Here is a 16,555-nt window from a genome sequence, read left to right as displayed (position 1 = left end):
TCGATCCCGGGACTCCGGGATCATGACCTGAGTCGAAGGCAGTCGCTTAACCAACTGAGCCACCCAGGCGCCCCATGTAATGGTATCTTGTTTTAATTTACATTTCCCTGATAACATATGATGTGGAGCATCTTTTATTATGCATATTTTCCACCTGTATATCTTTGATGAGATATTTATTAAGGTCTTTGGCCCATTTTTTAGGCAGGTTGGTTGGCTTCTTGTTGAAGTTTGAGTCCTCTTGATATTTTTTATTTCTTTTTAAAGATTTTATTTATTTATTTGACAGAGAGAAACACAGCAAGAGAGAGAACACAGGCAGGGGGAATGGGAGTGGGAGAAGCAGGTTTCCCTTGGAGCAGGGAGCCCAACAAGGGGCTCGATTCAGGGCCCTGGGATCATGACCTGAGCCAAAGGCAGAGGCTTAACGACTGAGCCACCCAGGTGCCCCTCTCTTGATATTTTAGATAACACTCCTTTATCACCTGTCTTTGCAAATAATTTCTCAGTCTGTAGCTTTTCTTTTCATTCTCTGGACGGTGTCTTTTGCAGACTGAAAAGTTTTAATTTTAATGAAGTCCAGCTTATCAGTTATTTCTTTCATGGATCATGATGCTGCTCTTCTACCTAAAAAGTCATCATCAAACCCAAGGTCATCCACAATTTCTCCAGTCTTCTAAATTTTTGTAATTTTGTGTTTTATATTTGGGTCTGTGATCCATTTTGAATTAACTCCTGTAAAAGGAATTCTTATTTCCATGCCTAAAAGTCTGTATCTAGATTCATTTTTTTGCATGTGGGTGTCCAGTTGTTCAGCACTACACTATTTTTTTTAATTTTATTTATTTATTTGACAGAGAGAGACACAGCGAGAGAGGGAACACAAGTAGGGGGAGCGGGAGAGGGAGAAGCAGGCTTCCCGCTGAGCAGGGAGCCCGATGCGGGGCTCTATCCCAGGACCCCGGGATCATGACCCGAGCTGAAGGCAGACGCCCAACGACTGAGCCACCCAGGCACCCAGCGCTACACTGTTTGTTGAAAACAACCTTTTCTCCACTGTATTGTCTTTGCTTCTTTGTCAGAGATCAGTTGGCTATTTTGATGTGGGTTTATTTCTGGGCCTCTGTTCTGTTTCACTGATGTATTTGTCTTTTTTTTTTTTTTTTGCTAGTACCATACTCTTGATTATTGTAGCTTTATGGTGTGTCTTGAAGTTGGATAGTGTTAGTCTTCCAGCTTTGTTCTTCTCCTTCAATATTGCATTGGCTGTTCTGGATCCTTTGCCTCTCCATATATTTTTAGGATTAGTTTGTTGATATTTACAAAATAACTTGCTGGGATTTTGATTGGGATTGCATTGAATATGTAGATCAGGTTGGGAAGAACTGACATTTGGCAGTATTGCATCTTCCTACCCATGAACATGAACTTTCTCTCCATTTATTTCATTCAACTATGATTTCTTTAATCAGAGTTTTGTAGTTTTCCTCATATAGATTTTGTTAGATTTATATTTAAGTATTTGGATGCAAATTTAAATGGTATTATTTTTAATTTCAAATTTCACTTGTTCATTGCTGATATTAGCATCTAATTTTAATCTCTCCTCTGCTTTATTTTTAAACCCATTTCAGACATGCTTATCTCATGGGGCTTTCTCCTAGAAAGAGCCAACAAAGCTAGTAGTGGAATTTTTTCCAGCTTCTTATTTCCATGCCTAAATGTGTGTGTGTACTTGTCCTTGTACTTAAATTGGCAATACCCCTATGTTTTCATTTTCTTTTATCCCAATTTGAAATTATGTACAAACAATTAAAATTGAGATCCTGTCTTTTTTGTGATTGAGATCCATGACAAAAATTAATCATCTGGCAGAAGTGGTCATGAACCGTATGACTGGCTTTTTTTATGTAGATTAGGAATACTTTGTGTCTGAGAAATGTTAGAATACCTTTTTAGTGGTGATGTTGATTTAGGTTGTGGAATTTAATGAGTCTGGATGTATTTCTTTTTGGAAGTTTACTTGTAACAGAAATGGTAACATTGAAATTTTATAATGGTTTCTAATAGACTAATCCAGATTGTTGAGCTTGTAAATTATTTCAGTAATGAGGCTTCCTACTCAAATGCCTAAATTATTGGAGAAACTCTTGTAAGCATTTGGTGTACTATCAAATTCAGGGAAGATAAATATTTTCCCAGATTCCCTACACATAACTCAGTATGTTGCCTAAGTTAGAATTTCCACATTGTCAGAAAATCTTCACTAGGCAAATGCTGACATACCTATCCTAACATAATTGCATGCCATTAAGTTCACCTAAGTTTCATGTGATGTTATAATTGAAATATATTTTGACATCAAATATTTTAAAATTTATTTTTAAAAGTAAAATCCTAAGGTTTTTGATTATTCATCAAATTTGCATAAAGATGCACATAAGAACTCTTATTTTGTTTGGAAAAAGACTGTGGTACATTTGTTACATGTTTTCTCACCTTATAAAAAATCTAGTTATTCTTGGTGTAAGTCTTTGAGGACTAGAAGAATGTCACTTTTCTTAACTACTTACCAGGTTTAAAAAAAATCTGAAAGTTCTCATATCAATATCATAATGAACTTCTTCACCTTCTCTTAATGGTTCTAAAATTTTCATCTTTATAGAATAATTGTATTATTTTTTTAAAAAAATCTGCCCAAGAATTCACATTCATAGTCACACACTGTTGCTGTTCATTCCTCCATCCATTGCAAAATAACGTCCACATCTGCTTTTAAAATCCACTTTGCTGGGGTGCCTGGGTGGCTCAGTCGGTTAAGCATCTGCCTTCGGCTAAGGTCATGATCTCAAGGTCTGGGATCCCGCCCCACATCTGGCTCTCTGCTCTGCGGGGAGTCTGCTTCTCCCTCTGCCACTCCCCCTGCTTGTGCTCTCTCTTTCTCCGTCAAATAAATAAATCTTTAAAAACATAAAAAATGAAATTGACTTTGCTTTACTTTACTAGTAGTCTTCTCAGTCAAATTCAAAGGAATCATGGTATTACTTTTCTTACTTGACCCCTGTTTTTCCCTCTTCCTTCTTGGAACTCTTCACTGACTTCTGTGTTTCTACTCTTTCCTGGTTCTTCTGAGTTCCTTGTTTTCATTCTTTTCATTTGAATCTTTTCCCTTTGTTCACAGCTTGTCTTTTAAATGCCGGGTGTTGTCTAGAATCCTCTTTATGGGGTTTCTCACTTAATAGTTCTCCCTAGAGGTTGTTATTTAAATCTTATGCTTTAGCTATCACCTGTAATGATGATCCCTAAATCTTAAGTCCACTAATCTTCAGTCCCCCAGTTGGAGCCTCTCATTGGACATCTTCATGTGCTATTCCACAGAATGCCCCAGTCAACAGATTTACAGCTGAATTCATCCTTTCCTCAAAACCTGTTTTTATTTCCTGTTTCAATTGATGCCACCATCTTTTATCCAAATAGCCAAGGCTAAAATACAAAGAACATCTGAAATTATTCCTTCTCTCCTCCATCTGCTTTGTCCCTCTCTATTTATAGATCTTGGTATTTCTTGAATTTGGCCCATCTTCTTTATTCCCACTATCCCAGTTTAGGCATGCTTTGTCTCATTTGTATTACCGTCTTAACTTATTCTATTCCTCTGTGATCTGTCTTCTATACTGCTGCTACTAAAGGGATGCTTTCTAAGCCACAAACCATTCATGTTACTCTTGCTTAAAAGTTTTGTTATATGTTATTGAGTTCTTACTACACATGAGGCATTTTGCTACACATTTTATGTTATCTCCTTTAGTTCTTATAACTATACTATAAGAAGGGTACTAGTCTTATTTCCATTTGAATAAGGAAAAAAAAAAAGACTGAAGAATAAAGAGATTGCCTAAGGTCATATTTGTGGGAAGTAACAGACCTGAATCTCTTTCTCCCCAAACCTGAACTCCTCAAACTCTTAACTGCTATGCTGTACTGACCCATCGTGTTTGTAGCAAGTGGCAAGTGTTCTTCAAAGTGGAACATATGAGACAATCCCCTGGGTATGAGAGGAGAGTGTTCGTAACACGATTTACATTTTATACCTTATGTTTTAAGTATTTTAATTTTGCTAAACGTTTTGTTATATATATGTATGTATGTGTACCTAGGTATATATTTATATATCCATATTATTTTATATGTGTCTAGATTATGAAACTTATCAAATTATTATGTTTCCACATTAAATATATGTTTCACAAATTATGTATATGTATTAATACATGTATTCATATGTATTAATATCTCCATATTTTATATAATATATATTCCTGTTACTTTGTATGTATAATAATATATATCCTGAAATGTATGCCTATATATTAAGATAGACACTCTAGAGATAGGTTATATGCACACACATATGCATATTTATACCTATCTAAATATAAAATTTAAAATATATATTTGTAAAATGAATACATACTTTTACACATAAACAAATATGCATATTTTCAGGTTGGAAACCTAGCAGGGCTGCGCAAAGTATGGCCCAAGGGGCAAATCCAGACTTTTGTAAATAAGCTTTATTGGAATATAGCTATTCCCATTCATTTATTCACTGTCTAGGTTACTTTTGCAATACAATGGCAGAGTTGAGTAGTTGTGACAGAGATCATAAGCCTAAAATATTTACTCTCTGACCCTTTACAGAAAATGTTTGCTAATTCCTCATCTATAGGATAATTTCTAAGCTCTCTAGCAATGTATAAACACCCTGCTGACTCTCCTTCTTCCTTCCCTCTTATGTGGTAGCTATGTGGAAGTACTGTGTGCAGCTACCTGAATATTAAATCCAGTATTGTACCTCTGTGCTTTATGTCTCTTCCTTTCTCTGAATTATCACCCCAACTCCCCATCTCTTTTGCTTGGTGAGAGTCTATATTCATTCTTTAACTTAGTTTCTGTTTCTTCCTACCTGAGTTTTTCATCAAGATAGAGTTAATCACTCTCTCCTTTGTACTATTTCTGTATGATAACTGTATCTGTAAAATATCTGTATAGTGTCTGTCATTGCCTTTGTCATGCTATTAAAATGCCTATGTATCTTCTTCCATCCATGTACATACAAGATGTACAATTTTGAACACTTTGATATCTCTTAAGTTCAGATGTGTCTTATGAATGATGTATAAATTTAATTTGCTAGCATTTCCTTCCTTTCCTTTCCTGGAAAGGAAACTACCAGAAAAATAGTTAAATTGGTAATATATGTTCCAATTTTTGGCATCTTAGACTCAAGGAAGTATTTTATATGTCTTGTTTCTATTCTTGGAGTTTAAGGTAATTGAGAAAAGGTTTTTGTGTTATTTATGTTTGAAGAAGGTGGTGTTACAGTGTCCTGGCGTCACAGACCAAGTATGTTGAATTAAATACTAAGTCTGTCTATATTGTTCAGTGATATAATTTCAGGTGGTAGTCTCCAGAATTAGTTAGTTAATGATCATACACAGAGATTTAACAGTATCATTTGTTTATTTTGCAAGAAAGAATTATTTTGTGTGTCAACTTCAGTAACTTTCAGTTAATGTATAACTCAGTTGAAAATTCTTTCAGTATTTCTGTGTTAGAGTTTGGAGGTAGAGATGTAAGGAAAGTTAAAGAAAAAATATGTAGGATTTCCCTGAGTTCAGTTGTACTAGAAATCTGCTAACATTTCAAGTTTTAGTATCAAAATGGAATAATATTGGATAACACATCAGTGTATATATTTTAGAATACTGAGTGAGACTTGAAACAATAGGCTGGCAAATTCTGAAAAGTCTATTGAGTGTTAATAGTGGGTTATGTTAGCTGGAATATTAGAACACCAAGGCTTTGTACCATTTCAAAGTACATTCTCCTGTGAATAAAGAACAACTGTCAAGCCTTACATTTTCTCTTTCAAGGGGTTGAGCAGGAAAAAGAGAATCTGGAGAAGCAGATGTCAGATTTGAGGGTGCAGCTGAACTTCAGTGCAATGGCATCTGAGTTAGAGGAAGCGAAGCGGTGCATGGAGCGAAAAGACAAGGAGAAAGCACAGTTTGCAGCACATATAGAGGTGACTTTGCTATTTTTAAGTTGTATTCAAAGGACTTTAGTTCTGTTTCAGAGAATTGCTTAATGAAGTTTTAATAGAAATTTTGTAGTATTTTATGAACTCTAGTTTGAGTATATGTAATGTAAAGTTATGTAGATGACTACTTTAATTATACATAGAGATGTCTATGGATTCATTTCTCTTTCATTTGGACCTTAAAGCCAGGAACCTATTAAACTTGAAAACATTTTTGTTATAGTGGCAGTTGAGCCCTTCCTTCAGAGAGATGGGGCCTTTCTTTGAAGGAATGGTGAGTTATCATTTATTTTGGGGTGAAACTGGCAGAAGGCACAGCAAAAAAAGGTACCATAAAGGTTTTTAAATCTCTCACGGCTCTACATGAGGCAGAATTGGGGTAATTATCCAAAAATATTAAAAATCAAAAGAAAGAACTTCATAAAAAGGAGATGTCTTAATTCTAATATAATTATATAAATTATATCAAACATGGATGACAGATTTGGAAATAGATATGTATCAGTCCTCTTCTCTATCTGTTTTTATTAGTGAAGTTGTATTCTAATTGTAATAAGGTGCCACATTTGAAGAATTTTCTAAATTATAATGAAAGGTAGAAAATTGGTGTTAAAGATACCTAACTTTAAAATTTTTTTTTTTTTTTTTAAGATTTTATTTATTTGCAAGAGAGAGAATGAGACACAGAGAATGAGAGGGAGGAGGGTCAGAGGGAGAAGCAGACTCCCTGCTGAGCAGGGTGAGCCTGATGCGGGACTCGATCCCGGGACTCCGGGATCATGACCTGAGCCGAAGGCAGTTGCTTAACCAACTGAGCCACCCAGGCGCCCCAAAGATACCTAACTTTATATAATACAAAGGAAATATTTAATGTTACTGCAGTCTGAGTTTCTCTTTCATCTTGTCAGTGCATCAGTGGAAAATGTATTTTAGATTTGGATCAAATTCCTTTTGGAGGATGAAAGATTTTTTTCCCAGTTGCCATTAAAAAGGTATTACAAAGACATTCTTTATTCTGGAAGAAATTCCCATTAACTAGTTTTATTTTCCCCCCGACTTTATTTTTAACAATAAAATAATTAATTAAATTTTATATCCATTGTTTTAGATTTTGTGACACTTCTGATTATAGCTTATTTTTCATACCTTGTGAAGGCCCTTTGAACATCACCAAGCTGTTCTCAAAATGACATCTAGCGTAGACTTTGTGATGGTATCGGTCATGGATCACTCAATGTGACTTCTGTTGGGTATTTGATTGAAATTTAATTGACAAGCATTTAGTTTCTGCTTTAGTTTTCAAAAATATTTGGTGTTGGGGTCATCTGGGTGGCTGTTGGTTAAGTGTCGACTCTTGGTTTAGTCTCGGGTCATGATCTCAGGGTCGTGAGATCAAGCCCTACGTTGGGCTCCACGCTGGGCATGGAGCCTGCTTAAGATTCTCTCCCTCTGCCCTACTTGCGCTTGCTCTCTCTCTCTAAAAAAAAAAATTGGTGTTGCCTTAGACATTCTATAATGAAGTTTAATCTTCTTTAGTTGCTTTTTAGAAACCAAATGTAAATAAGAAAACATGCACAAAATGTGACTAATTGGTCAGGCCCCAAAACATTTGCCATAATACTCTTTCTTGTGGTTTGTTCAATCACTAGTCTCTTTCTCTTTAACTTCCTAACACCTTTCCTACAAAACCTTATACCCAGTCTTGTCAACTCATTTTTTCTTTTTTTTTTTAAATGTGGAACGCTTCACGAATTTGTGTGTCATCCTTGTGCAGGGGCCATGCTAATCTTCTCTGTATTGTTCCAATTTTAGTATATGTGCTGCCGAAGTGAGCACTTAACTCATTTTTTCTTAAACTCCTACTCATTTCCATTTTTTTGACTTTATTCCCGTTGTTCACTGATTCTGTAAGGTCCTCTTTTTGTGGAAATCCTAAGCCTTTTCCTTCCTGAAGCCTTCTTTGGCTATAGCTTCTACATGTGATAATCCTTCCTTCTATACCCCATCCTTTCACTCACATCACTAATACTCTTATGGCACCTTTCTCACACTGCCTTAAAGTATATAGGTATATGTCTTTAAAATTTCAAAATGAATTGAAATGAAGGAGATAGGGGACTGCAGAAGAAAGCTGCCCTGTCACTAAGACAAATCTGACCTCGATGTCCTTACCTTGGTGAAGACCTTGTGTTTCAGTCTTGTCTTCACATCTGGAAACTTGAATTTTCTGTGTCCTAGAATTAATGTGGCCCAGGAGACATTCATACTAACAAGGAAACCCATCAGAGAACAGTATATAAAAGAGTGCCAGCTCATTGATGTACCCTGTGGGGGCTCTATATGGATATTTAAACAGTTGTATGCAGAGCATCAAGTCACCCAATTTTCTATACCTAGGTTTTAGAAAGGTGAATTAGTAACCAAGAAGTTGCTTGGTGAACACAGTCAGAGAATACTGATGTGTAAAGGACTGTTTGTTCCTGGCTATGGTAAGGCTCTCCCACCCTCTACCTCTCTTTAACAGAGTCCTTGTAACCAGGGATCTATTTATTTCACCAGATTCTGTTTTTATTTTTGGAGTGTGTTGAACTGACTTCTTTTGTCTTTCTAACAATCTTCTCTGCTTCCACTCTGATGCTCAACCTTCTGTTTGCATTTTCTTTTAATATGTTGCTATGCACAGATTTTGTTCTGGGTCGTTTACCAGTACACGATGATGTTGTAAATCAAACTTGTGGCATTCTGGAAGCCACTTATGAATTAAATACGTATATCTTTCTTCAAATCATAAATGAGTATGGGTTAAGAACCAGGTCTTATCTCTGTATTTCTTTGTGCCCCGATAGTGTCTTACCCATATTAGTATTTGTTGACTGAAATAGTGAATTGTAGAACACTTTTATGGTTAGTTTTCAAAGCTAACATTTGTTGTCTGGTCATTCTTTAAAAGCACATTAATTTCTGGGAGAGTTGTCGGTCAGTATTCAAGGGGACCCTTGCTCTTTCTCACTAATTGCATTAGTTTTTGTTGATCCAGAGTATATGTTTTAAGCAGTTGTTTTACACTGGAGAAAAACAGTGAAAATAGCTTGTAAAAAACCAGAATGAAAGCTGAGTTTGGGTTTGCATAATTTACCTTTCAAATTGTACCTAAAACCCTAAATCTGTATATGCATAGAAAATACTAAGTACATTTTTTTTCTTCTTCTAAACTTGAGTTGAACCTCATTAACCTTGATAGGCTATTTGTATTCATAAGAATTCCAAGTATCCTTGATCAATGATTCTCCCTGATTTAATCTCAGCCTCCATCTTCCATCAACTTAGTTTTCTTGAAGAAAAAAATTTGACTTTTAAATTCAACAAGGAACTTCAAAGAAAGAAAAAAAACACAAGGTGCTGTACATAATTTAGATTAAATGTTGAAAGTGATAATTGAGTGACAACTGACATGATTATTCATTAGCGGAAACTTAGAACTGTAATGCCATAATTTACTTTTAAAAAGAGGGTAGTGGAAAACAAATGATAATCAATAATAACTTTTCTTTTTGATGATGAGTACATTTGGAACAGAAGGAAGGTTGTTCCTTTTAATATGCTTTTAAGATAAACTTTTGATTCTTGCATTTCTTATATATAAAGCTGGCTACTTTGCTATCTAATAATGCCCCCTTCAATTCAATACTACTTTATTTTTTAAATTTTTAAATTTTTTTTTTTTTAAAGATTTTATTTATTTATTTGACAGAGAGAGAGGCAGCGAGAGAGGGAACACAAGCAAGGGGAGTGTGAGAGGGAGAAGCAGGCTTCCCGCGGAGCAGGGAGCCCGACGTGGGGCTCGATCCCAGGACCCCGGGATCACGACCTGAGCTGAAGACAGACGCTTAACGACTGAGCCACCCAGGCGCCCCTATTTTTTTTTTATTTTTTTATTTTTTAAAATATTTTATTTATTTATTTGACAGAGAGACAGGGAGAGAGAGGGAACACAAGTGAGGGGAGTGGGAGAGGGAGAAGCAGGCCTCCCGCGGAGCAGGGAGCCCGAAGTGGGGCTCGATGTGGGGCTCGATCCCAGGACTCTGGGATCATGACCTGAGTCAAAGGCAGACGCTTAACGACTGAGCCACCCAGGCACCCCAATTCAATACTACTTTAAAGCCCTTCTTAGAGACCTACATTGTCCTATCTGTAATTTTCTATTCTTTTTTTTTTATCTTAATAATTTCTTCCTTATCCAAGTGCTTGTTGTAAAATAAGGTACTGAGTACTAAGTAATTTTTAATACACAGATTATAAAGAAAACAAATACTGGCAGCAAAACTTTATAGACAGGCTATAATTGTCGAACCTAGTGCAGATGAGGTCTGCCTCTGTTATTAACCACATTAACTGACATTGAAGCAGATTGCTAAGTCCACAAATGCTCTATTCTCCGAGTTCTTCATGAAGATGACTACTGGCAGAGATGCCCTACAAGTAAAAACTCCAAAACTAAGTGAACTTTTACACTTTGAAGATGATTTAGTTTAATTCTTAAATCTTTCATCTATGGAAAAATCGGAGTTGTGAAGAAAGGCAGCTCTTCTGTTTTCTGTAACTCACAGTTGCATAGTATTTCTATCAAGCCAGAAAGTAGAAGTGGATCAAATATTTTAAATTTTCCTTTGAGACATCACCAATATTTACTATTTAGTAGGGTCAGTAAAGAAATAATTTAGGAATAAAAGTGTCAATTTTCAAGTTCTTTATTTTCTGAAGTCATGATAATTTCTGCCTCATGTGTTTTATGTATAAGTTGAATGTGTAGGCCTTTGTGTATGTCTCTGTGATGTGTGTGCACGTGTATGTGGACACATGCATGAGGGGGTGGGGGGAGGGAGAAACTTACACTCCCCACATAACAATGAAGTATTGATAATTTATATTAATTATAGATAGATTTGACGTTAAAAGCAAGTATAAAGATAATATATACCTTTGGGAATAATTATCAAAGGACTTGTTATGGAAAAATAGGTGATATGTAACAAATGAGGTAATATTTTTTGCAGAATCTTAGTAATTGATAGTTGTTCATTTCTTGACCACTACAAACGCTATTAAAGGGATATAGAGTAGACTTTATAATAAGCATATCTTAATTGTTTATGCATTATTCCCGAAGTCGTTATAGTTAACCTTTAGAGTGATTTTAATTTGATAGCGTTATCATTTTAAGTGGAGACTTAAATTGTGTTTTAGAAGTTTGTTTTCAGGCAGCTTTCTACCAGGAGAAATGAGACTATACTCAGCCTTAAACAATGAAAACAGTGGGCCTGTTGTACTCTTAAATGTTGGAATGGTATAAATTATCTTTGCAAAAAAACGTTTTTAATAAGTAACACATGGCTAACATAAGCAAAGGTTAGTGTTAGCAGTTTTTTCAAATGTATTAAACGTATTTAATTTCTAGTACTTTACTTGCATGAAGTATGAGTTTATGTGATACAGTGCTTATTTGGGGGGAACCTATAATGGTGTTAGGCTATAGTTTGCTCTTCCTCAGTGAAGATTAACAAATTAGGTAAACTTTTGGCAATTCTGATTAGAGAACAGTTTCTGCCTTTGTTAATGGTGGATTAGCTTGTTGCAGAACAGACTTCTTACTGAGAAAAACTAGAAAAGCTGGGTAAGACATACATTTTTAAAAATATGTTTGAAGTTATCAGAGAGTTATCTGGGTATAAGGACAGGAGGAATCATGTATTCTGTTGAGGAGTGGAATGCAGAGTGATGAATCTGATACTTGGCACCACTTTTCCCCTGAAAAGTTTAAGTCACAAACTGAACAAAGCTTACAGTAGAACTTAGGCCCATTAAAGAAGAAGGACGCTGCTAATCATCCCACTCTTTCAGTTGGGATACCCGAAGGGCTAAACCCTAGAGTCTGGGTAAGCTGGAAATGCACCAACAGTCACAAAGACTGTAACATAGCTTTGAATCTGCTGTGATGTTATCTGTCCCTACCCTAACTGCTCATCTAACCAAAGTAGATCTTTCGAGGAGGAAGGCATTATTCAGAGCCCTCATATTATTTCTATAATTTGTTATATAGTGTTTAGCATTTGATCAAAACTTAGCAGTCATATCAAGAAATAAAACCACATTACTAAAAAACAAGATATAAGTGAGAAATAGAAATAGGCATATAGACTGTTCAGATACTGGAGTTGACAGAAATCAATTTTAAAACATTGGTTATTGGGGCACCTGGGTGGCTCAGTCGTTAAGCGTCTGCCTTCGGCTCGGGTCATGATACCAGGGTACTGGGATCAAGCCCCCCATTGGGCTCCCTTCTCTGAGGGAGGCCTGCTTCTCCCTCTCCCACTCCCCCTGCTTGTGTTCCAGGCTCACTGTGTCTCTCTCTGTCAAATAAATAGATAAAATCTTTAAAAAAAAAACAAAACAAAACATTGGTTATTAATATGTTAAGAAATTAGATCATAAGATAGTTCTAGTAGAGAACAGGACATTATAAAAAGAATATAAATCTTGTTGAATCACAGATCTGTACCTCTGAAACAAATAATACAATATATGTTTAAAAAAAAGAAGAAAATAGCAGGAGGGGAAGAATGAAGGGAGAGAAATCGGAGGGGGAGACGAACCATGAAAGACGATGGACTCTGAAAAACAAACTGAGGGTTCTAGAGGGAGGGGGGTGGGAGAATGGGTTAGCCAGGTGATGGGTATTAAAGAGGGCACGTATTGCATGGAGCACTGGGTGTTATACACAAACAATGAATCATGGAACACTACATCAAAAACTAATGATGTAATGTGTGGTGATTAACATAAGAGCTGGATAGATAGGTAGGGTTTAACCAAATATTAGATTCATTTTTTTTCTTATTCCTCTGAAGAATTTTATGAGACTTCCATCCATATGCATGCTTAGGTTATATAATTTATTATGTGGTTTGGTTTCTGGTTTTATGATCTGTTTTTCTATCTTCTAACTGGCAAAGAACCCCAATTTATTCAGTCTTTTGTTCAGTAAATTTTGATTAAGAGTATTAGGTATTGAGTCTAGTGGTAGAATTTGGGGGCACACAAATGAAAACAACATTCATTGCCCTCTGTAAAGTCACAATCATTGAACTCACATTTAGCACTGAAGTTTCACTTCACTAGGAAAGCCAGGCCCCCTTCAATATGGATGGGCAGAATCATAGTGAGATTTAAAATGAGGAACAAAGGTATGGGGAGTCTGAACCTTAGGAGTTGGGCATGAGGAGTACCCATCCTTACCGTACCAAGATGGCCCCCATCCTCCGAGGACAGAACAATAAATGTAAAAGCAAAGAGTCATCAGAATACAAAAAACAGCGGAAATATCTTCAAATAGAAATTGGTAATTGGTGATTGAAAATCTGAACAATGGTTTTATAGTTTTACAGGCTTATTATGCCACATTATCCAGTTATATTTGTTTGTTCCTTCTAGGCTACAGGAAACTGGGAAACACTCAAATGGGGGTTTAATGTAGGGAGGCAAGAAACTATCTTGACAGCTGCCCCCCTGGGCTTCATGGAGAAACAGTGCTGTCATTGAGACTCTTTAGATTGCAAAGATAAGAAAACTTGAGCCATCGCTGTTTTGGGCTTAGCATTAGTTCATTGGTACAGTCGTCTGTGACCATGGTGGTGGAGTCACTGGACTCTGTTGGCCCTCTTTTTTTGTATGTGTGGATTTGAATTACTGTTGAGTATCAATTGCTTTCAACCTGAAAAACTTCCTTGAATATTTCTTGTAGGCTGGCTTACTAGCAACACATTTTCTCATTTTTTGTTTATCTGAGAATGTCTTTATTGCACCTCATTTTTATTTTTTTTTAAATTTTATTTATTTATTTGACAGAGAGAGAGATACAGCAAGAGAGGGAACACAAGTAGGGGGAGTAGGAGAGGGAGAAACAGGCTTCCTGCTGAGCAGGGAGCCCAATGCGGGGCTCGATCCCAGGACCCTGGGATCATGACCTGAGCCGAAGGCAGACGCTTAACGACTGAGCCACCCAGGCACCCCTATTACACCTCATTTTGCTGGATATAAGATTTTAGTTGACTGTCTTTTAGCACTTTGAATATGCCAGCCCACTGGTTTTTGTTCTTCCTTGTTTCTCATGATAAGTTTTGATCCTATTGCATTCTTCATTCATGATGAGTCACTTTTCTTTTGCTGTTTTCCAGATTTTCTCATTGTCTTTGCCTTCAGTGTTTGACTCTATTTGTCTATCTGGGGGATGATGGCCCCTCTATAGGTCTTTGATTCTTAATGAAGTGTGTTATAAAATTACTAATCTACTTTATATGTTAATAAGTGAAGGATGCATATAGTAACCTTTAGGGTAACTACTAAAAGAAGAGTAATCGGTATATAACTAATACAGAGGAAGAAAGTGAAACAGTTAAAAGAATTACTTCCAAGGGGTGCCGCGGGTGGCTCAGTCATTAAGCGTCTGCCTTCGACTCAGGTCATGATCCCAGAGTGCTGGGATCGAGCCCTACATCAGGCTCCCTGATCAGTGGGGAGCCTGCTTCTCCCTCTCCCACTCCCCCTGCATGTGTTCCCTCTTTCGCTATCTCTCTCTGTCAAATAAATAAATAAATAAAATTAGAAAAAAAAATTACTTCCAGGGGCACCTGGCTGGCTCATTCAGTAGAACATATGACTCTTGATCTCAGGGTCACGAGTTCAAGCCCCTCATTTGGCGTGGAGCTTACTTAAAAAAACAAACAAAAAAACTTCCAAAAAAAAGTCTTATTGACTTACTGTGTACTTACTATGTACTTACTATGACTGTACTATGACTTCCAACACTGGATAAACAAAGATTTTTTACTAGGACACCAAAAGCATGAATCATAAACGAAACTAACTATAAATCGGACTTGAACAAAATTAAAAATTTCTTCCTTATACTTGGCTGTATTAGGAAAATGAAAAGAACAAGCCACCCTGGGGGAAGATATTCACAGATCCTATATGGAACAAAAGACTGGTATCATGTTTATATATCATTCCTATATATTTGGTTCATGATAGCAATGCCTGGTTGTTTTAACACTTGTAATCAGTATAAGAGAAAATCATATTAGTGTCTCAAAGAATAGAGATAAAGCATTTATGAAAGTTCAACATCCATTAATTAGGGAAACTTTTAGTAAAAAGGAAGAGAGGGAAACTTCCTGATACTGAAGGGGTATCTACTAAAAACCTATAGCGCACACTGTACTTAATAGTGAAATACTGATTGGAAATGAAGCCAGCACTTCCCTTCTATTCACCAATGTAATAGGGCTAATAGTCCAGGCAGTAATTAAGGGAGAAGGAAAGGTATCTGTTTAAAGGAATTAATAATGCTGTCTTTATTTCCAATTGATATTTTAAAAAATCCAGACACTCTATAAGAAAATTATTAACACTAACAAGTCAGGTTATGTATTTCAGCTAAGACAATAATTAAAACCAAATACCAAACTAAAACGAACTTTGGTCAGATCTAAACTAAAAACAAGCCACTGAATCGTGTTCAATCACATTGTTTCCACAAAACATATTGTCCTAAGTATTGATTTTTGAGAACAAATAGAATTTTTTTCCACTCTTAGGTAAAATTTATGCAATTTATTTTTTTTTAAAGAGTATATACATAATCAACATTAAGAACAGGAAAGGATCTCTACCTATACATACAAAGGAGGAGAAAAATTATAAAGAATATCAAGTCATGTTGGTATGAATCAGTGGTTGCCTTAGATTAGCATTGCCCAGTAGCATTTTCAACAATGATGGAGATGTTTTATAGCTGTGCTGTTCAGTTTGTTAGCCATATGTACTCTTAGAGCACTTGAAATGAGGTCAGTGTGACTTGAGTTTTTAATTAATAATTTTACTTAACCGGGGCGCCTGGGTGGCTCAGTTGGTTAAGCGGCTGCCTTCGGCTCAGGTCATGATCCTCGAGTCCCGGGATCGAGTCCTGCATCGGGCTCCCTGCTCAGCAGGGAGTCTGCTTCTCCCTCTGACTCTCCCCCTCTCATGCTCTCTATCACTATCTTTCTCAATAAATAAATAAAAATCTTTAAAAAAAAAAAATTTTACTTAACCATAGGTGGAACTTAACAGGTGGGAATGTGATTGGATGGTATGAAATTGGATTAGGAGCCATGTCTTGAATTCCTTTTGATATAGATAGCACACTGATTTTACTTTCCCTGAATATGACATGGCTGTATGGTGGGAGCGTGGTAGTCTTGGATTTTATTGAGAGCTGCTTAAAGAAACATCCCTCATAGCCAGCCCTTCCTAGAAAATCAACTGGAGTCAAGAAAGAGTTTATTATTTTTCTTTTTTTTTGTGGTAAAATGTACAAATCATAAAATTACCATCTTAACCATTTTTAAATATACA

At 36.2% G+C, this 16,555-nt stretch overlaps 2 protein-coding genes and 1 non-coding gene across 17 annotated transcripts in view; 1 reads left to right on the top strand and 2 right to left on the bottom strand.

Moving 5' to 3' along the window:
* Positions 1-16,555, top strand: part of CEP128 (centrosomal protein 128) — a 393,611-nt gene that overhangs the window by 84,329 nt on the left and 292,727 nt on the right. For 12 of the 14 annotated variants that reach the window (XM_064571430.1, XM_064571438.1, XM_064571431.1 and 9 more), the window contains one exon: positions 5,937-6,088. The exons of the other annotated variants lie outside the window; for them this stretch is intronic. In XM_064571430.1, the coding sequence (XP_064427500.1) occupies positions 5,937-6,088 (152 nt within the window). The remainder of the gene's footprint in view (positions 1-5,936; positions 6,089-16,555) is intronic. 14 annotated transcript variants of the gene reach the window in all.
* The window catches only part of LOC135361638 (large ribosomal subunit protein uL11-like), a 110,095-nt gene that overhangs the window by 79,857 nt on the left and 13,683 nt on the right, over positions 1-16,555 (bottom strand). The window lies entirely within an intron of this gene.
* LOC123862550 (U6 spliceosomal RNA) lies at positions 7,833-7,939 on the bottom strand. The gene has a single exon (XR_006795254.1). It is a non-coding gene; the product is annotated as a U6 spliceosomal RNA (small nuclear RNA).

Source organism: Mirounga angustirostris, unplaced genomic scaffold (genome assembly GCF_029215605.1).
Source record: "Mirounga angustirostris isolate CCGP_5_RB_7025 unplaced genomic scaffold, mMirAng1.0.hap1 SCAF_9, whole genome shotgun sequence".
Taxonomy (NCBI): Eukaryota; Metazoa; Chordata; class Mammalia; order Carnivora; family Phocidae; genus Mirounga; species Mirounga angustirostris.
Note: the sequence above shows the minus strand (reverse complement) of the source record. Positions and strands in the feature narration are given on the sequence as shown.